The sequence below is a fragment of the Triplophysa dalaica genome, chromosome 23, assembly GCF_015846415.1.
Source record: "Triplophysa dalaica isolate WHDGS20190420 chromosome 23, ASM1584641v1, whole genome shotgun sequence".
Taxonomy (NCBI): domain Eukaryota; kingdom Metazoa; phylum Chordata; class Actinopteri; order Cypriniformes; family Nemacheilidae; genus Triplophysa; species Triplophysa dalaica.
Window position 1 is genome coordinate 19,663,087 of NC_079564.1, and position 21,428 is coordinate 19,684,514.

Genomic DNA, 21,428 nt, shown 5'->3' on the forward strand with positions numbered 1-21,428 from the left:
GGTGCAGATCCAGTGATAGTCCTGTAGGCAAGCATTAGTGACTTGAATCTGATACGGGCTTTGAGCGGTAGCCAGTGAAGAGAGATGAAAAGGGGAGTCACATGAGCGTACAATAGATCTTTGCATCATCACCAAAAGGACATCTCATAAACATTGCTTCATTTTATTTTAAACGCAGTGGTTCAATTCGTTCCCTTGAACATGGTCTGAGTGTTAAGAAAGTGTTGGGTTGTTAACAGATGTTTGTGTTGTGTAATTCAGGTGACACACAGTCTGGCGGGTTGTGTGCAGAACGTGATGTTTAACAGCGTCTTGATGAATCTCAGCAGTCCGGTGTCTTCTCATCTGACGGGTTCATGCTTCAGCAGCGTTCAGGACGGGACGTTCTTCAGCGGGAGAGGACACGCCGCTTTCAGTGAGCATTTACACAAACACCTTGACTAACACACACAGAGGAATAGGATGAGTTAGAGGAAATGTTGTGTGTGTGTGTTGTCACAGTGAAGGAGGGGTATAACGTGGGCTCAGACGTGACGGTGACTTTAGAGTTTCGCTCATCATCCCAGGACGGAGTTCTGCTGGGGATCAGCAGTCGTAAGGTGGACGCTATCGGTCTGGAGCTCATCAACGGACAGGTTTGTGCCGCACAGGTTCCTGCAGTGTTACGACACACGACCGCTGGAGTTTGACTTGTATTAGTGTTATTCTCACTCTCACAGGTGGTGTTTAATGTGAATAACGGCGCCGGACGCATCACAGCCACCAGCAGAGCCCGTGGGGTGTTGTGTGACGCCCGCTGGCACACCGTAGTGGCCAAAAAACAGAAACACAGTCTGAGCTTGACCGTAGACGGCGTTACTGTGACAACAGAGAACCCATACTCATCCTCCACCTCAGCCGAGACCAAAAACCCCATCTATGTGGGGGGATATCCAGGTACTGGACCAAGTGACATGGACATACATCACAGTCTGATCTGGGCTTTATTTGACATGTTCAAGAATATAACACGCAAGTAGTGCAAACAAAACAAAACTGTGACTTTTTATTTATGCCACATCAATATATGCAACTTCAAAATGCACAGACAGGCAGTCATTTGTCTTCTGTTTCCATTGAAAAACATCATTTAAAACTGAAATAATCTGGCAGGAGTTTGAGATTCCCACCTGGTCCTTTATGAGCTGACCTTAAGACACATTCTTTTATTATATTCTTTATATTATTCTGATTCATTTATCTCCCTTATCATTAAGATCTGTTGTTAGAGCGAGAATCAATAATGAACCAAGCAAGGTGTTTTTGATCACAATAATAAATGAATGGTATGTTTCAGAGCAGAATGGAATATTGGGATGAGACTGTAAGTTCAGGAAGAGGTGAAGCATGATTTTAAGTGCCGCTGAATGAAACCCAGCGTCAGGACACTTCTGTTTTAAACTAATGTGGAGACGGCGTGAGAATGTTTGGTGCTCAGTGGGATCTGATTGTGTTTTTCTTGTATTTGATCACAGCTGACGTGAAGCAGAACTGTCTGAGCAGCAGAGAATCATTCCACGGCTGTATGAGGAACCTGCGTTTGATGAAGGGTCACGTGACGGATGTTCTAGACTTCAGCTCAGCCTTCACACACACGCATGTGTTTCCTCACGCCTGTCCTGCTGACGCTGCTTAACCTGCAGCCGGCCTGACACACAGAATAATGACACGCACCCAAATGTTGTCATTGTTGTGTTTTAGATTGGATTTTGTAATAAAATGAAGTGGATTTCTTAGTTAAATGAGTTTCTGGTGTTCCTCTTGGTGAAATTTCCACCTCATGGTGAGAGCAACATTCCTTCACTATCTCACACATACCAGAAGATAGCGAGAGATAATGAAACTGCCAACAAGAGTTTAACAACAAGCTTTACAATCGCACATCTCTCTCTCTCTTGTGTAACAGGGATTTACAGTCCTGATGATGATGTCATGGTTTTATCATTTTAATTGGATTAGTGTTTCACAATCTGTTCTTGATCCAAATATTACAACATTCACGAAACCAAAGGTAGTGCTTACACAACAGAGCACCTGCTCTATTCACAACATGATTTTTGTTTAAGAAATAATAATACTCAAAGAGGCGTGACCTTCACATGTTTACAAGTAACTAATCATCCAGCGGTTCAATGATCGGATCATTTCACTTGCTCATCACAAACCAAAAACATTAGGCACAACACAAAATCACTTGGCAATATTGATAACAATGTTTCTGTAAAAAACGAGACTGCTACATGATTCATGCTCATGAATAAATCATGTCTGTCCCCTAATGTCACTGAGCTCCAGAGGCTTCAGATGAGCGTTCAGTGTGTATTTGATGGCTTGTTGACATTAATATTGGCATAGATACAGAAGAGGTAATATATTCATCTGTGGGGCTGAATGTCATGAAAACATCTCTTGAGTGTTTGTTTATAGTTCTCATCACTGTATCTCAGTTAAAGACAGAGCAACAAATACTGCTAGGATATATTGCTGAGTGTTTACCACTGAGTCCTTTTACATTACAGTCATGATGACACTATACAACAGGAATTATGTCACATGCAATAAACATAAAACAAACCTCATCTGCTTTATGCAAAGGTCTAGTGTTTGGACTATGATGGTGACTTTGATTCTCTCATCATATGTTCACATGGCTCTATCAGAAACATGCAACGTGTAGAAACAATAGAAAACTGTCATGATACACTAGTGGATAAATTAACGTTATAAATATGTTTATGTACACATGCTCTTCTGTACACAAACACGCACGCTTCAGGTTTGGCACCACATAAAATCAATGACCAGCATCGATCTTCAGTGCTCGCTTCAGATAAACTATAACACCGTTTCACCTCCAGACACACGTGCTTCACGTCTGGATAACCTCAGCAGCAGAGTTCAGAGGTCCTGACGTGTCGTCTCAGGTGGGCAGCGATTTTAAAACCCATTCACAGTGAGGATTAACACCGTAAACGTCCAGTAAATAAGTGTCTGGGTCCAGACAGCGCTCTCCTGCAGTAAACACAGAGGAATGCAGTCATCATTATGGGATGTATCACCAGTCACACCAACTGCGTAAAGCTGCAGACTCACCGATATTTCCTCCGACCTCGAAGAGAAACTGTTTGTGACGTCGAGCGGCGCTGCGTGATCCTCGTCTGAGGAGAAGAATCATTCATCAACACAAAAACATGTGAAGTCTCTCAACATGAATGAAGGTGGATGTCTGTTCACTCACGAGTTCTCCACGTCAAACCGTGCCATGATGTCTCTCGCCTTCATCTCGCTGTTCAGCTGTATCGCCATGGAAACTTTGGCATGAAGCGGCGCTTGAACTTTAATGACCCCGTCGAGAAGATCCGTGACCTCATTTCTGTCTTTGTCTTTCTCAATGTTCCACCTCCTCAGTAGTTTACGTTTGGTTTTCTCTGACGTCGGCGTTCGCTTGTCTGTGGCGGCTTCGTTCATCTTTCTGACGTGAGAAATCAAGAAACACGGCACCTGAGGACACGAAGAACATCCATAAACTCTCCCGCATTCTGATGTTCTCACGTTCTTCTTGTGTATGTTGTGAAGCGTTTGATGTGTGAATGTTCTCACCGTCCACAGCAGATCCTGATGTTTAATGAGCAGTCGTACGAGATGAGCTGAACCCACGGCTCCCTGCATCTCCTCCTGCCGGGCGTTCTTCCCCCGGAAGATGAAGAGATTCGGTGCTACGATCATAGAAACATTCCACAAACTCATCCTGTTTTTTTCTTCAAACGCCACCACCTTACTGAGAAACTCCAGAAGAGCCTGTGAAGAAACAAACACCTTCTCATGTGCTTTGACTGACAACGCCACTGCAAATCATTTGGAGCATGGCAGTAATGTTATGTCATGAGATGTTGTTGTACAGTCATCTGTGTCCAGCTCTCTGACACGAAACAACTCAAATCACCCATCAAACCACACACACACACACACACTCTCTTCATAATGAGTGACAGCTGTCAATCACAGAGAGTTTGACTCACTGTCCAACAGATTTCTGCTGTTTGTGAAGATTGAACCTTCGTCCTGCTCATCCTCACATCATGACATGAGGTTACTTTTACTGAATAATCCCACGTGAACATCCTGACAACCACAAACCACACACTGATGTGTTTAAAGGAACCTCTAAACAACTGCAAATCAACATCCAGAACATCACAGCATTGTGTAAACAGGCCCTGATGTTTGTCTGTGTTGTTCTTGGAACAAACAAACCTTCAGCGTGTCTCTGTTCGCCTCAGGAAGAAGCATAATGAGAAGATGAAGAGCCTGAATCTGATGTTTAGGTGATGTGATGTCTGAAAGAGAGAGAGAGTCTGGACATCAGATTTTCACTACACCAAAGCATTCCCCATAACAACCACATCACAACAGATACTGATACTGAATGTTTAAAAAAGCAATCAGTTTATCTTCAGTGTTGTTTATTTTGTGTTTTCTCTCTTTTGCTCAGTGAATCACACTTAGGAGTGCAGGGATCTGTAGCCATTGTGACTTCAGACAAAACTTTAAAAGGATGGCGAGTTATTCACAACATTACCACCGTCAATCTTCTAGACGAGTGTATATGAGGAGCAGTGTTGTGTAGTACTGACTCTGAGCAGCGGTGAACGCCGGCAGGTGTTGTTGTGTCAGCAGAGGATACGGCAGCTCACGGATGAACATCTTCAACAGACCCGCAGCATCATTCTGACGAACTTCATCCCAGTCGAATCGATCTTCATAAAACTTCAACTCCAACTCCTGACGCAAGTGCTGTACACAACAGAGAAACACACATTCAACAGCAGTGTGTGTGTGTCTCGTGTGTGTGTGTGTCTCGTGTATGTCTGTGTTTAGTGTGTGAGCTGGAATCACTGGTCCAGGTCAAATGTTTAGCGAATGTGAGTGACACATGCGGCCGATACTCAACTGGTCTTGACCCATCTCACACATACACACGCACGCGCACACACACACACATACACACACACACACACACATACACACACACACACACGTGTGAGTGTGATCAGTGAATCTTTACCTTTACTCTGGCGGCTGACCCGGGAACCCTCAGAATTCCTTCAGTCTGTAAACCCGTCTGCTCTAGTTTAGACAACAACTGCAAACACACACACACATGCATCAGAAACTCAACACACAGCGCATGTTTCCTGCACGTGTGTGTTATTGTGATATTATGAGATATCAGCTGTCACAGATGTCTGTGATGAAACACGATCATGTTCACATGTATGTGTCAGGTGTTACTCCACAGGAATCTGTGACTCAGCAGATGAATCTTTATATAAAACACAGGTGTCAATCACGTGACTCTGCAGGACATCCCGCTGGATTTCCTCACTAAATCTCTTAAAGCGCTCGACGCCTCCGTCGGTCTACTTCAAAGACACCAGCAGACTTCAAGGTTGTGTAAAACAACAGAGTCCTTCTGTCAGCGGTGCGGATAACACACATCTGATCTTTCCACATCTTTATGTGAGATGTTCCACTGTGGACACACACCTTCTTAAAAACAAGAGGAACTCTGGAGCCCGGATATTTCTTTTGGTCGTTCTCCAGCAGCGTGGGGAGAGGAACACCGAATATTCCGCTCTCTGTGAAAACACAACATCAGCGTGTTTACTGTCACTCTTGAGTTCACATGTTGACACACACACACACACACACACCTCGAGCTTTACTCCACCACACGCGGTTCCTCTTCAGCTCGATGCCCAGGACGTCATAGAATGTGGTGAGCTCGATCAGAGAGATGTAGCCGATCTTCTTGATGTCTTCAGAGGACAGATCACTCACTCGAGTCAAACCCTGTCTGGGCTTTATTACCTGAAACCTCTGAACACAGATCACAGAAACTCTGATGTAACACAATTATGAGCACATGTATCACGATAACAACACAATAATATCATCATCAAACAAAGATTCTCAGCATGTGTCGTGTCTGTGATGATTTGAGGTGGAACACACCAGTAAATCATCTTTCTGAAGCCTCCTGCAGTCCTGACACTCACGAGCCCTCCTGTGAGCTCGAGCCGTCTCTGAGTACGCCACATCTACTGATAACAACATGACCTCTGAAGACCCGCTCGACACCTCACGCTCAGAAACAGAACACTGAGACTGAGCTGCTGCTGCTGCTGCTGCTGCTGGAACATACACATCAAACACATTGTTCGCTGTGATGTTTGTGTGTTGACTTTGTGTGTTCGCTGTGATGTTTGTGTGTTGACTTTGTGTGTTCAGTGTGATGTTTGTGTGTTGAGTCAAACCTTTGGGTAGATTCCACTGAGGCAGTTTGTGACTGATCTGTCCGTTTGGAGAAACTGAAGGTGTCAGCTCAGCAGACTGCACAACAACACAACAAACATCTTCACTTACACTCACACACCTCTCATTTTGTTATGTTGTGCACACAACTCTGATTCTTTGTCCAAACACATCTCTCTGTCTGTCTGTCTCTCTCTGTCTGTTATAAATACAGTTGAAAGAAAAAGTATGTGAACCCTTTGGGCTTACTTGGATTTCTTCATAAAATGTGTTCTGATCTTCATCTAAGTCACAACAATAGAGAAACACAGTCTGCTTAAACTAATACCGCACAAACATTATACGTTTTCATGTTTTTATTGAACACAACATGTAAACATTCATAGTGCAGGGTGGAAAAAGTATGTGAAACCCTAGACTAATGACTTCTCCAAGAGCTCATTGGAGCCAGGAGTCAGCCAACCTGGGGTCCAATCAATGTGATGAGATTGGATGTGTTGATTAAAGCTGGCCTTTCCAATAAAAAACGCACACCAGTTTTGAGTTTGCTGTTCTGAAGAAGCGTTGTCTGATGTGAACCATGGCTCGCACAAAAGAGCTCTCAGAAGACCTACCATCAAGAATTGTTGACTTACATAAAGCTGGAAAGGGCTACAAAAGTATATCTAAAAGCCTTGATGTCCATGTGTCCACGGTAAGACAGATTGTCTACAAATGGAGAAAGTTCAGCACTGTTGCTACACTCCCTAGGCGTGGTCGTCCTGTGAAGATGACTGCAAGAGCACAGCGCAGAATGCTCAATGCTAACATTTTTGTTGACAAATCTACAATAAGGAAAACATTAAACAAGAATGGACTTCATGGGAGGACACCACGGAGGAAGCCACTGCTGTCCAAAAAAAACATTGCAGCACGTTTGAAGTTTGCAAAAGAGCACCTGGATGTTCAACAGCACTACTGAAAAAACATTCTGTGGACAGATGAAACCAAAGTTGAGTTGTTTGGAAAGAACACACAACGCTATGTGTGGAGAACAAAAGGCACAGCACACCAACATCAAAACCTCATCCCAACTGTGAAATATGGTGGAGGGGGCATCATGGTTTGGGCCTGCTTTGCTGCCTCAGGCCCTGGACGGATTACTGTCATCGATGGAAAAATGAATTCCAAAGTTTATCAAGACATTGTGCAGGAAAACTTAAGACCATCTGTCCGCCAACTGAAGCTTAACAGAGGATGGACGATGCAACAGGACAACGACCCAAAGCATAGAAGTAAATCAACAACAGAATGGCTTCAACAGAAGAAAATACGCCTTCTGGAGTGGCCCAGTCAGAGTCCTGACCTCAACCCGATTGAGATGCTGTGGCATGACCTCAAGAGAGCGATTCACACCAGACATCCCAAGAATATTGCTGAACTGAAACACTTTTGTAAAGAGGAATGGTCCAAAATTTCTCCTGACCGTTGTGCAGGTCTGATCTGCAACTATAGGAAACGTTTGGTTGAGGTTATTGCTGCCAAAGGAGGGTCAACCAGTTATTAAACCCAAAGGTTCACATACTTTTTCTTTCAACTGTATATATAATCTCAGATCTGTAATGAATCTGCTGCTAACCAGCTCTCATCTGTCAGTGTATTTTGTATGAGTTTGAGTCTGATATTATCTGAGCAGGAATGGTCTTCTGAACATGTTTAAACACATCTGTTGTTCTTCATGAGATACCCGAGCATCAGATATTTAAAGACACACTTAGCAAACGGTCACAGCAGCTGCAGACACAAAGCTGTCTCTCTTTCTATATTCAGAGGCGTGCAATCACATCCCACTGATTCATGACAAACACACAGACGTTCAAACTCACGTCTACACTGATTATTATTTAGATAGAGATGTGAAATACAAGGCTCTTCTGAAATGTACTGTTGGACACACAACAACTTTTATTCATCATAAGCTCATTAGCATAAAACCGCCCACTTTCTCCTGTGTGCTCACCGATGTGTCAGGTGTGGAGAACACGTCTCGCACGTGTCTCATGGGTTGTCTGTTTCTCTTGCGTAGTGTCTGTGTGTAGTTATCCAGATGTTTCTTCACCATAGCGGCCTGTGAGTGTGTGAGCGTGGAGAGCAGAGCATCCGTGGGGCCGTCGCTCTGTGTCCCGGACACCAGCGTGGAGAGCCCCGCCTCCTGAAGCCACTCCTCCTCAAGCTCCGCCTCTTCAAAAATCAAACCCACATTCTGTTCACATCACTCTTACTGTATTCATGACAGAAACTGAATGAGAAAGAAGATCTGATACACACCATCCATGCTCCCTCTCTCCATCATCTCCTCGTGTTGTCCCGGAGCGTCCTCCTTGATGTTCTTCATCTCACTCCAGTAATCCTCCATCACATCCCGGGACATGGGGCGCTCCGAGGCGGTCGCCGCCCCCGCCAAACTCATGCTGGCTATCCTCTGATACTGAGCTACCCTGTCAAACATCAAACACACACATCTGAAATTCATTCATTCAACACATGCTTTTAGAATCATTTATTCATCTTCATGTCATGTCTTCAGAACACAAAAGAAGATATTTGAAGAATGTTGATCGTCAAACAACACTGAAGTCCATTGACATCCTCTGTATGAACATTTCTCAAAATATCTTCTGTTGTGTTTCACTGAAGAAAGACATACAGATTTACAAACACTTGAGAGAGAATAAATGATGATAAAGTTTTCATTTATGGGTTAAGTGTGTAACTCAAGAGACATGAATGATGTTCAGATCATATCAGCAGTATAGGGACACCGGCCAGCAAACAGCTACCTAGCAACCATCCAGAAGAACAGGTCAGAACATTGACATCACGATCTCTTAAACATCAGCAGCATCACAAACTGAACTGAATAATGATCTGTGATTTATTTACCAGAAGCACAAATCCTGAACAAAATCTCCACAGCATGTTTACTGACAAGATGATGTTTTAAAGCGACCTATCAGGCTCTTCATCCATTCTGACTTCTTTACCATGTTAAACGTGCTGGCTTCTCATGCTTAACATGGACAACTTAATAAAATCGAGTGGACGTATGACGTGGTATTTCTGTACTTGATACACACCCACAGCACTCCAACTTGTTTCGGAATGTATTTTTAATTCTGGATCCTTGTGCCGTCAAAGGGAACCTATTTCTTTTATTAGTAAAAAGCACAACAAGGCGAATGCAAAAGAGCCCACAACGAGTCAACTGACGACGACACACCATCAAGGATATCTGCGCTGCGTCAAGATGGGCTGTTACTCATGTGATAGTGAAGTTGAGCTGTGTCTGTTTGTTTACGCCATTTCCGTGATGGAAGTTAGATCGACGTGAAGATGGATTGAAAGTGATAGATGGCGCGGTCCCAGTGCTAAAAGATGCTGGACGTGCAGAGGTGTAAAGAGTACCTGAAAACCACACTTGAGTAAAAGTACAGAGACCTTGCAGTGAAAATGACCCCATTACAAGTTACAAGTCACCAATTCCAAAACGACTCCAGTCTTTGAGTGTCTGATTTGAACAGTACTTGATAATTTGACTCATACTGAATGTGGCTCATAGCAAAACTAGTCCTCAATACTTACTGTAAGAGACATCTCAGTGGAAAAATAGAGAAAGTTGATTCGTGAGGAGAGCAATCGCATCAAACTGAACAACTCAAAACTGCAACAGATCAATGTGGACACCGAAGCCCACATCTACTACAAACACACAAGTCTCAGTTTAGATCAAGTGCTCATAAGGAAACCAAAATCCTTCAAACAGCTCTCTTCAGTAAAACAGATCAAATAATATTAAGTAAAATGACAAAATTCAAAGCCTTCTCACACTGGACCTGCTGGTTTTGGCCTCATCGCCAGCTGCAGTCATGTCTTCTTCCCACATAAAACACCAGTGATGTCATCTACCTGATAATGCACTTACATTTGCATAAAGAACCCATGTTGACAAGTTTCAGAAAGGGCAAAATGCACAAGACAATGCCCTGTGAATGCAAAATATAAATTCTTCTGTTACAGAAAGAAAAACTTCTGCAGAAAAAGTTATGTGCTATGCAGAATATAACGTGTCATTGCATCAGTCATTACAGATGTAGAGGAGTAAAGAGTACAAACACTTATTCAAAAATGTAGTCAAGTAGAGAGTAAAGTTGATAATATCTTTAACACTCTGTACAACTACAAAGTACAGTTACTAATGACATTTACTACAATGCTTGACACCATTGTGGACATGAACTACAAGTCAAGTAAGTCAAACTGAGTCTCACGTCTGTGTTTTGCTGTGTTTCTGTGTTTCCGTCTCACTCTCTCCACTAGTCCCACCTTCAGCTGCTACTGTTTATCCAGAAATAATCCTACAGCTGCATCTGTCTTTATAAAAGTGATCAAACTAAATACTCTTTAAAGATAAACAGACGCAATACTACTGTATAGACACTCAAGATTGATATGAGATTGGCGATCTTTAAATATTTTACTATAACTTAGCACGTCAAATAAAAGTTGTTTCAGGTGTCTTCACATGTGTGACATTTAGAAGACCGTTTAAAGTGAATATGAGACTTTTGATTGTGGTGAATGGTCTCATTTCTCTCTGAGTGCTCCTCACATGTTCTATTGAAATATTGATCAGGTGAAAGGAGCTGATGATGTCAAGAGTGAGAGAGAGAGAGTTATTGATCTCAGCAGAGCATCTGAATCACGTTTGACACAACTTCATTCAACTGACACACATCACAACATCACTGGAAACACTTGACCCTCTGAAGAACCCACAAACATCACCCTGACATCACACATGATCCTTCACACCATTCACTCGCTCGCTCACTCACAATCATTCATTCAGACTGAAGGTGAAACGCCGTAGAGTGTCTTTCTGTGTGTGTGTGTTTCTGTCACAGTGACATCGGTCCACACACTCACTATTGTTTTTATATCAAGTTCATTCTCATAACTTCACACTAACTCACATCTTCACCTGTTTAACATTATCACAAATGAGCACATTACAGCACACCTACAGAACACTTTTACTCTGTGTGTGTGTGTGTATAAACTGATCTTTACACTCATTTGTTATGATACAAATTTTATATGAAAGGATTTGATGGCACTTAGTTTTATGAAAGAGGGTTTTTGGATCACTGTGCTCCTCTTGGTGTCTCCTTTAATCACCGCAGTATATTACAGTACATAAATCAATAGTTAAGTATTATGGTATGTATCCCAGCATTACTTGTGACACTATGTCTGTACGACAGTAACAGTAGGATCAGTTAAAGGCAGATTTCTGACCTCACATAACCTGACAAATTCACATGTGAACATGAAGTGTGACATGTGTCTGATATCACACCGTCTGATCATATCATTGTCAAGAAACCTCCTGAGAAACAAAGCTCATCCACCAGTCTGAACTCTCTCTTCTATTCCAGAATGACACAATATAGATTCAAATGAAATCACACCAATGATGACTCTACACTACAAACCCACACGCAAACTACACAAAAATGTAGAGGTTCTCAATCAGGTTCTCTCTCAGAAGCGACACACACACATGCGTGTTACCTGTCAGCAGTGCAGTGAACTCCAGAACACACGGACAGACATCACACACACACGGATAGAGACTCCAGCAGACAGACGAGACGAGTGAGGATTTCCTTCAGCGAGACTCGTGTGAGATCTCTCATGTCTCCACCCACCGTCCATCCGTCCTGACCGCCCCCCTCACCTCCTCCTCCCTCTCCTCGTGTCATTAAAACATCTATTGTCTTCTCCACTGTCATCTGATCCTCACACTCTCACACACAGAGCAGTAAAACACAATCTCAACACACAAGTCTTCACAACACTATCTGCTCTTCTGTCCTGTCGCTCTGTTAAACATCTTTTCAACATTTTCTTTCAATTGAAAGGAGATATTAAGATGTTGAATGAATGAAAGGTCTTTCTGTTCTTGAACAGATGCTTCTGATGCGAAGTTTTTGTTGCTCTACACTGTTTCAGAGGATTGAGAATGTAATGATTCATTTCTGAAAGGACTTTTCTTCTGATGTCATCCACCAATCAAACAGACACATCATTTCCCCATCCAGTCATTTCTCCGGGAGTAAACTCAAGTCCCGCCCCACATTCCCTCTCTCTCTCTCCCTCTCTCTGAATATCTTGTTTCACTCAGAAATGTGAGTCTCATTACGACACGGCCTGAGAATGCAGCTGACATGAAGAAAACCAGACAAGGATGCAGATTCAGAGCAGATTTTTGCAGATATCCAGCATTGAGTTGATACAGTTCTCTGATCAGTGATTATAATAAATCTGTGGTGCAGTGATGATGATGATAATGACGATGATGGATGTGTGTCCGTGTGGAAGCTCCTGAGAAGACGTCTGAACTCCAAACACAAGCTCATTCCTCAAACAACATAAAGCCACAGCTGAAGAGCAGTCACGTGACCTTCAACTCAAACCTCCATGAACAAACTTCTGAATGTTTTCTAACATACAAAAGCTTTCTTCATCTTTGATGTTGATTAACGTTGGCATGATTGCATCAGATGGACTGTGCCAAACATCAGATCCTGGCATGACCTCATGAAACCCTGGGTTTGAATGTTGGATTTCTCTCATTCACAATCCAGAGACAACATCACCGTCCCTTTCAGATCCTGACTACAGTCAACTCGCTCACTCAGAGAAATGAAATGTTGATCATTTCCTGCAGGTGACATATGACGCAGTGAATCAGGAGTCATGTGATAATCCTCGAACCCTCGACACAGCAGCCGGAGCACTTCACGAGGAGCTAGATTAAATCAACAGGGCCGGTTTTACCCCCTCCCCATCCCCTCCCGCAGGTTTTACAGCAGAAAAGCGCTGTCAGCACATCGCAGCGGCGCTGAGGGTTAAAAGCAGAAGCATTAGAAACAGAACGCGCTGAACAACAGATCAATACAGCGTCTCATATCAGCCGCTGAGAGCTTCACATCCGTCACTTATAGAGCCCTTCATGAGCTAATGGAAGAATCATGACTGACAGTGTCAGATAAAGATCCTCACATGATCAAACACACGCATGACACATGATGACGATGATGATGATGATGAGAGGGAACCACAACTAGACACATCAACTCTTTCATCACATTCTCAATTCATTCAGTTTCTATAAAACATGAACAATCTTGCATTGTTGAAAACAGCTTTACAGGAAATACAGTTTAGGACAAACAGGACAGAGATAAGAAAAAAAAGATTAGCTATAGAATATATGATATTAGAACACGTCCGAAAAATACTCGTGCCATATCTGAGGAGCATGTGGAGTTAGTATGAAACTAGTTTCATTGAAAAGCGGCAGTAAAGTATTGATGTAGGATTTACAGTAATGAGGTTATATCCAGACGTTACGTCCATCAAAAGAACCTGTTTCTGTTAAAGTGATGTGAAAGTTTGTTCAACATCAGATATAATGTTCTATATCACCCACAACAAAAATCAATAAGAAAACAACATTAACCTCCAATTATCCGGACCGAGAAGACGCTCTCAGACAAGAACAACATGTTTATGATGAGAAGAGTTTAAAACCAGCGGCTGACAACCGATTCAATTCAGATTTACTGAAGAAATCATGTCTTTTATCAATATCAGCCCTTAAATCCAGAGCAAAAACTCACAAGAACACGGACGTCACACACACAGTGAAGATACAAACACATGTGTGAATAAAACACAAGAGAAGCATCAGACCACTGCTCATCTGTTCAAAACTGTTTTTCATCTTCCTCCTCATGCTGATAACAACGCTTCACATTTACTATTCAAATCAGCACACACACGCAAAACAACTCCATGTTTCCCTGTCAAGCGCACAACACTTTATTCACTTATCATCACATTCCTCAGCTTGTGAAGATATCTGTAAACTGTGATGAGATCATAAAGACACACACACGCACAAAGAACTTCAATTTCACTTTGTTTACTTACAACAAACAGGTTTAAGTTTTGGTTTGACTCTTAAATGCAGTACTGCTGTAATGTACCTGCACAATAAATATGTTAAGCTGTGTCATTCATCTTTAAATGTTCAAATGAAAGTCAAACATCAGATCAGATAAAACCAACTCAGAGCAGAACCACATCAGATTTTTGTGTTTATATGTTACTCTTCTTCTAACACACATGAGCTTTTGATATTGTACAACAATAAAAGCACAAAAACAAACAATACTCTCCATTATCACCTCTGGGGTCATTTACAACTCTTTTTATTGCACAAAAACACTCTGATTCTCTAATCTGATCACTTGTTTTAAACACAAAAGTACAGTGTGTGTGTGTGTGTGTGTACCTGTGCATGATGGTACGTTCAGTCTTTACTCTCATGACGTCCAGACGTTTCTGACAGGAATTCTGCTGTGTTTATCCGCTCAGGTGGAAAGTTGCTCAGCCTGCTTGACGACATTCTCACAGGTCACCTGAGACTCTCTAAAAACGGAGTGGGCACTAAACACAGAGTGGGCACTAAACATGTAGTGTTCACTAATCACGGAGTGGGCACTAAACATGCAGTGTTCACTAATCACAGAGTGGGCACGAAACACAGAGTGGGCACTAAACATGTAGTGTTCACTAATCACAGAGTGGGCACTAAACACAGAGTGGGCACTAAACATGTAGTGTTCACTAATCACAGAGTGGGCACTAAACACAGAGTGGGCACTAAACATGTAGTGTTCACTAATCACGGAGTGGGCCCTAAACACAGAGTGGGCACTAAACATGTAGTGTTCACTAATCACAGAGTGGGCACTAAACACAGAGTGGGCACTAAACATGTAGTGTTCACTAATCACGGAGTGGGCACTAAACATGGAGTAAGCACTAAACATGCAGTGTTCACTAATCACAGAGTGGGCACGAAACACGGAGTGGGCACTAAACATGTAGTGATCACTAATCACGGAGTCGGCACTAAACATGGAGTAAGCACTAAACATGGAGTAAGCACTAAACATGGAGTAAGCACTAAACATGGAGTGAGCACTCATCACAGAGTGGGCACGAAACACGGAGTGGGCACTAAACATGGAGTGGGCACTAAACATGGAGTGGGCACTAAACATGTAGTGTTCACTAATCACGGAGTGGGCACTAAACACAGAGTGGGCACTAAACATGTAGTGTTCACTAATCACGGAGTGGGCACTAAACATGTAGTGTTCACTAATCACAGAGTGGGCACGAAACACGGAGTGGGCACTAAACATGTAGTGATCACTAATCACGGAGTCGGCACTAAACATGGAGTAAGCACTAAACATGGAGTAAGCACTAAACATGGAGTAAGCACTAAACATGGAGTGAGCACTCATCACAGAGTGGGCACGAAACACGGAGTGGGCACTAAACATGGAGTGGGCACTAAACACCGAGTGGGCACTAAACATGGAGTAAGCACTAAACATGCAGTGTTCACTAATCACAGAGTGGGCACGAAACACGGAGTGGGCACTAAACATGTAGTGATCACTAATCACGGAGTCGGCACTAAACATGGAGTAAGCACTAAACATGGAGTAAGCACTAAACATGGAGTAAGCACTAAACATGGAGTGAGCACTCATCACAGAGTGGGCACGAAACACGGAGTGGGCACTAAACATGGAGTGGGCACTAAACATGGAGTGGGCACTAAACATGTAGTGTTCACTAATCACGGAGTGGGCACTAAACACAGAGTGGGCACTAAACATGTAGTGTTCACTAATCACGGAGTGGGCACTAAACATGTAGTGTTCACTAATCACAGAGTGGGCACGAAACACGGAGTGGGCACTAAACATGTAGTGATCACTAATCACGGAGTGGGCACTAAACATGGAGTAAGCACTAAACATGGAGTGAGCACTCATCACAGAGTGGGCACGAAACACGGAGTGGGCACTAAACATGGAGTGGGCACTTATCACAGAGTGGGCACGAAACACGGAGTGGGCACTAAACATGGAGTGGGCACTAAACATGGAGTGGGCACTAAACATGTAGTGTTCACTAAACAAGGAGTGGGCACTAAACACTGAGTGGGCACTAAACATGGAGTGGGCACTAAACACCGAGTGGGCACTAAACATGGAGTGGGCACTAAACATGTAGTGTTCACTAATCACGGAGTGGGCACTAAACACCGAGTGGGCACTAAACATGGAGTGGGCACTAAACACCGAGTGGGCACTAAACACCGAGTGGGCACTAAACATGGAGTGGGCACTAAACATGTAGTGTTCACTAATCACGGAGTGGGCACTAAACACCGAGTGGGCACTAAACACGGAGTGGGCACTAAACATGGAGTGGGCACTAAACACTGAGTGGGCACTTAACATGGAGTGGGCACTAAACATGTAGTGTTCACTAATCACGGAGTGGGCACTAAACACCGAGTGGGCACTAAACACGGAGTGGGCACTAAACACCGAGTGGGCACTAAACATTGAGTGGGCACTAAACACCGAGTGGGCACTAAACACTGAGTGGGCACTAAACACGGAGTGGGCACTAAAAATGGAGTGGGCACTAAACACTGAGTGGGCACGAAACACGGAGTGGGCACTAAACATGTAGTGTTCACTAAACAAGGAGTGGGCACTAAACACTGAGTGGGCACTAAACACTGAGTGGGCACTAAACACTGAGTGGGCACTAAACACTGAGTGGGCACTAAACACTGAGTGGGCACTAAACACGGAGTGGGCACTAAACATTGAGTGGGCACTAAACACCGAGTGGGCACTAAACACTGAGTGGGCACTAAACACCGAGTGGGCACTAAACACTGAGTGGGCACTAAACACTGAGTGGGCACTAAACACTGAGTGGGCACTAAACATGGAGTGGGCACTAAACATGGAGTTGGCACTAAACACCGAGTGGGCACTAAACACCGAGTGGGCACTAAACACTGAGTGGGCACTAAACATGGAGTTGGCACTAAACACCGAGTGGGCACTAAACACCGAGTGGGCAGTAAACACGGAGTGGGCACTAAACACTGAGTGGGCACTAAACATGGAGTTGGCACTAAACACCGAGTGGGCACTAAACACCGAGTGGGCAGTAAACACGGAGTGTTCACTAATCACGGAGTGGGCACTAAACATGGAGTAAGCACTTAACAAAGAGTGGGCACTAAACATGTAGTGTTCACTAAACACGGAGTGGGCACTAAACATGGAGTGGGCACTAAACATGTAGTGTTCACTAAACACTGAGTGGGCACTAAACACGGAGTGGGCACTAAACACCGAGTGGGCACTAAACATTGAGTGGGCACTAAACACCGAGTGGGCACTAAACACTGAGTGGGCACTAAACACGGAGTGGGCACTAAAAATGGAGTGGGCACTAAACACTGAGTGGGCACGAAACACGGAGTGGGCACTAAACATGTAGTGTTCCCTAAACAAGGAGTGGGCACTAAACACTGAGTGGGCACTAAACACTGAGTGGGCACTAAACACTGAGTGGGCACTAAACACTGAGTGGGCACTAAACACTGAGTGGGCACTAAACACGGAGTGGGCACTAAACATTGAGTGGGCACTAAACACCGAGTGGGCACTAAACACTGAGTGGGCAGTAAACACGGAGTGGGCACTAAACACTGAGTGGGCACTAAACATGGAGTTGGCACTAAACACCGAGTGGGCACTAAACACCGAGTGGGCAGTAAACACGGAGTGTTCACTAATCACGGAGTGGGCACTAAACATGGAGTAAGCACTTAACAAAGAGTGGGCACTAAACATGTAGTGTTCACTAAACACGGAGTGGGCACTAAACATGGAGTGGGCACTAAACATGTAGTGTTCACTAAACACCGAGTGGGCACTAAACACCGAGTGGGCACTAAACACCGAGTGGGCAGTAAACACGGAGTGGGCACTAAACACTGAGTGGGCACTAAACATGGAGTTGGCACTAAACACCGAGTGGGCACTAAACACCGAGTGGGCAGTAAACACGGAGTGTTCACTAATCACGGAGTGGGCACTAAACATGGAGTAAGCACTTAACAAAGAGTGGGCACTAAACATGTAGTGTTCACTAAACACGGAGTGGGCACTAAACATGGAGTGGGCACTAAACATGTAGTGTTCACTAAACACTGAGTGGGCACTAAACACTGAGTGGGCACTAAACACTGAGTGGGCACTAAACACTGAGTGGGCACTAAACACTGAGTGGGCACTAAACACGGAGTGGGCACTAAACACTGAGTGGGCACTAAACACTGAGTGGGCACTAAACATGGAGTTGGCACTAAACACCGAGTGGGCACTAAACACCGAGTGGGCAGTAAACACGGAGTGGGCACTAAACACTGAGTGGGCACTAAACATGGAGTTGGCACTAAACACCGAGTGGGCACTAAACACCGAGTGGGCAGTAAACACGGAGTGTTCACTAATCACGGAGTGGGCACTAAACATGGAGTAAGCACTTAACAAAGAGTGGGCACTAAACATGTAGTGTTCACTAAACACGGAGTGGGCACTAAACATGGAGTGGGCACTAAACATGTAGTGGGCACTAAACACTGAGTGGGCACTAAACACTGAGTGGGCACTAAACATGGAGTGGGCACTAAACATGGAGTTGGCACTAAACACCGAGTGGGCACTAAACACTGAGTGGGCACTAAACACTGAGTGGGCACTAAACATGGAGTGGGCACTAAACACTGAGTGGGCACTAAACACTGAGTGGGCACTAAACACTGAGTGGGCACTAAACATGGAGTGGGCACTAAACACCGAGTGGGCAGTAAACACGGAGTGGGCACTAAACACTGAGTGGCCACTAAACACTGAGTGGGCACTAAACACTGAGTGGGCACTAAACATGGAGTGGGCACTAAACACCGAGTGGGCAGTAAACACGGAGTGGGCACTAAACACTGAGTGGGCACTAAACACTGAGTGGGCACTAAACACTGAGTGGGCACTAAACATGGAGTGGGCACTAAACACCGAGTGGGCAGTAAACACGGAGTGCCCACTACACACTGAATATTACATTGAGTGATTTTAAGCGGTTTGATTTCACTCACTTCTCACTGACACAACATCAGTTCTCTGAAACCTGAAATGATTTGTGTTTCTCGGGTGAACAATGAAAAATCAACATACAATTGAGCATTACTGTGGATGACAGAACAAACTGCTTCCTCACTTACTGTATGTGATTGTGTTTGTGAGAGGGAAGTTTGTGTACATGAATGATGTCACAGATACACAGTGCGAGGATTCATCCAGAACACAATTTATTCGTATGACAGGAGCTGACTGCTGTCCAGAAAACACACACAATCACACAATCATCCCCTAACCATCACACAAACATGTTTTACAGAAAAACATGACGTGACAGATTTATGAGTCATTTATTTAATGAGGAGCAGTAAAATATCCTCACCAGTGGGTTGTAATGAAAGTTCACTGTGTTACTGAGGACAATTGAGCCCTCACAAATACACATAAAGAAGACACACTACAGTTTATTTGACTAGTTTCACATGACAATTCAACTACTAACACAGAGCAGAGATGAAAACAGTCTTGATGTGTTTTTAGTGTGCCGTCTGATATGTGACATGTTTAGAGAACATGAGTGTACAGCTGCGTCTCACAAGAGATCTGCTCACACAAGAGATCTGCTCACAGGCCTGAGATAGACGGACACAAGCGTGTGCTGTCTCTGACTGACACTGACATCATCATCAGATGTTGAGACTCACAAACACCAACACAACAGACTTCAATGAAACACAACAGACTCACTACAGAAATAAACACACAAATGTTAAAAAGCACATTTAAATGATCAAATGTGAAACTACACCTGTTGTTTTACAGCCGTGCATAAATAATGATAAATGATCCATACATGATGTAACTGTCTGACATGACCACACAGATGAAACAATTTCTGCACACGCTAAGAGAAACAAACACACACCATCAACACGTTTATTCATTCAGAGTGGATAGAAGTCTGTCATACGGATGTGTTTCCTCAGCAAATATTTAAATATGAAAATGTCCAACATCAAACATCATTCACATACAAACACATTCAAATACAGCAGAAGATATGCATGTTATATGTGCTGTCATTCTGCTTTATAAAAGAATTACTGTTTTATATGATCAAACACACACACACTCACAGTCAGATAAATACAGATCTGATGGTGTTTTTAAAGAGGCTCGTTGATTTTCTGTCATTAATTCAGACAGATTTGTGTGTGTGAACAAACAATAACTCAACAGGTCATATCAGAAATTGTGCAAGTTTATTAAACAGACACACACAGGAGAACTTCACTTCAGGAGCAAAATACTGATGCAGTTTCACAGCGATGTCAACACACGTGTGTGCGCGCATGTGTGTGTCCGTGCGTGCATGTGTGCGTGTGTGTGTGTGTGTGTGTGTGTCTGACCTGTTGTCCGATGTGTATATCTGCTGATCATCAGTGTGGATGTTGAATGAATGAAACGCTGTTAAAATCACACCGCCAAGATCCGTCCCGTCCATCATGAACACAGATCTGAATTCACGCGTGAAACTGAGTCTGTCTGTCTATCTGTGTGTGTGTGTGTGTGTGTGGGTGTGTGTGTGGGGGGGTGTGTGTGTGTGGGGGGGGGGGGGGTGTGCGTGTGTGTGTGTGTGTGTGTGCGTGTGTGTGTGTGTGTGTGTGTGTGTGTGGGGGGGGGGTGTTTGCGTTCGTGCTTGCGTGCGTTTGTAAATCATCTAGTGACACCCCGGGGCAGGGAACACTCATCCAATCAGAGCGCGAGATTCATGCATAAATGATCTCGTATCACCGTCATCTGTCCACAGAAAAAAATAAAGGAAATCAACATTATAATTTAGCAAATTTGTGTAACTGAGTTGTTATTTGGACATCCACATAATCACTGACATAAAATACACAACAACTAACGTAATGCAAAATC

General features: G+C 43.7%; 2 protein-coding genes across 7 annotated transcripts in view; one reads left to right on the forward strand and one right to left on the reverse strand.

Moving 5' to 3' along the window:
* The window catches only part of lama1 (laminin, alpha 1), a 28,198-nt gene extending 26,417 nt beyond the window's left edge, over window positions 1-1,781 (forward strand). The window contains 4 exon segments of the mRNA XM_056738551.1: window positions 262-415; window positions 502-635; window positions 720-936; window positions 1,515-1,781. Coding sequence (XP_056594529.1) covers window positions 262-415; window positions 502-635; window positions 720-936; window positions 1,515-1,675 — 666 coding nt within the window. The 3' untranslated portion in view covers window positions 1,676-1,781.
* Window positions 1,782-1,961: 180 nt separating this feature from the next.
* arhgap28 (Rho GTPase activating protein 28) lies at window positions 1,962-21,056 on the reverse strand. Of its 6 annotated transcripts, none has more exons than XM_056738597.1 (14): window positions 20,912-21,056; window positions 8,662-8,831; window positions 8,354-8,574; window positions 6,357-6,432; window positions 6,055-6,224; window positions 5,754-5,919; window positions 5,587-5,678; window positions 5,105-5,182; window positions 4,674-4,833; window positions 4,294-4,376; window positions 3,640-3,837; window positions 3,278-3,540; window positions 3,133-3,197; window positions 1,962-3,051 (listed from the first exon to the last, which is right to left on the reverse strand). In XM_056738597.1, exons 1-14 carry the CDS (start codon window positions 21,007-21,009, stop codon window positions 2,960-2,962), a joined length of 1,932 nt encoding a protein of 643 aa, XP_056594575.1. In that variant the 5' UTR covers window positions 21,010-21,056; the 3' UTR covers window positions 1,962-2,959. The 6 variants fall into 6 exon arrangements, with proteins under 6 accessions (XP_056594575.1, XP_056594574.1, XP_056594573.1 ...); XM_056738596.1 differs by having other exon boundaries at window positions 6,055-6,227; XM_056738595.1 differs by having other exon boundaries at window positions 6,055-6,230.
* Window positions 21,057-21,428: the final 372 nt, after the last annotated feature.

Bases quoted from the DNA above. Each gene is read 5' to 3' on its own strand.
- arhgap28 (XM_056738594.1), bottom strand. From the start codon at position 21,009: ATGATGGACGGGACGGATCTTGGCGGTGTGATTTTAACAGCGTTTCAT. The intron at 8,832-20,911 runs GTCAGACACACA...GATGTTTGACAG, and splicing joins ATATACACATCGGACAACAG to GGTAGCTCAGTATCAGAGGA. The intron at 3,838-4,293 runs GTTTGTTTGTTC...GTTTCTTCACAG, and splicing joins CGAACAGAGACACGCTGAAG to GCTCTTCTGGAGTTTCTCAG.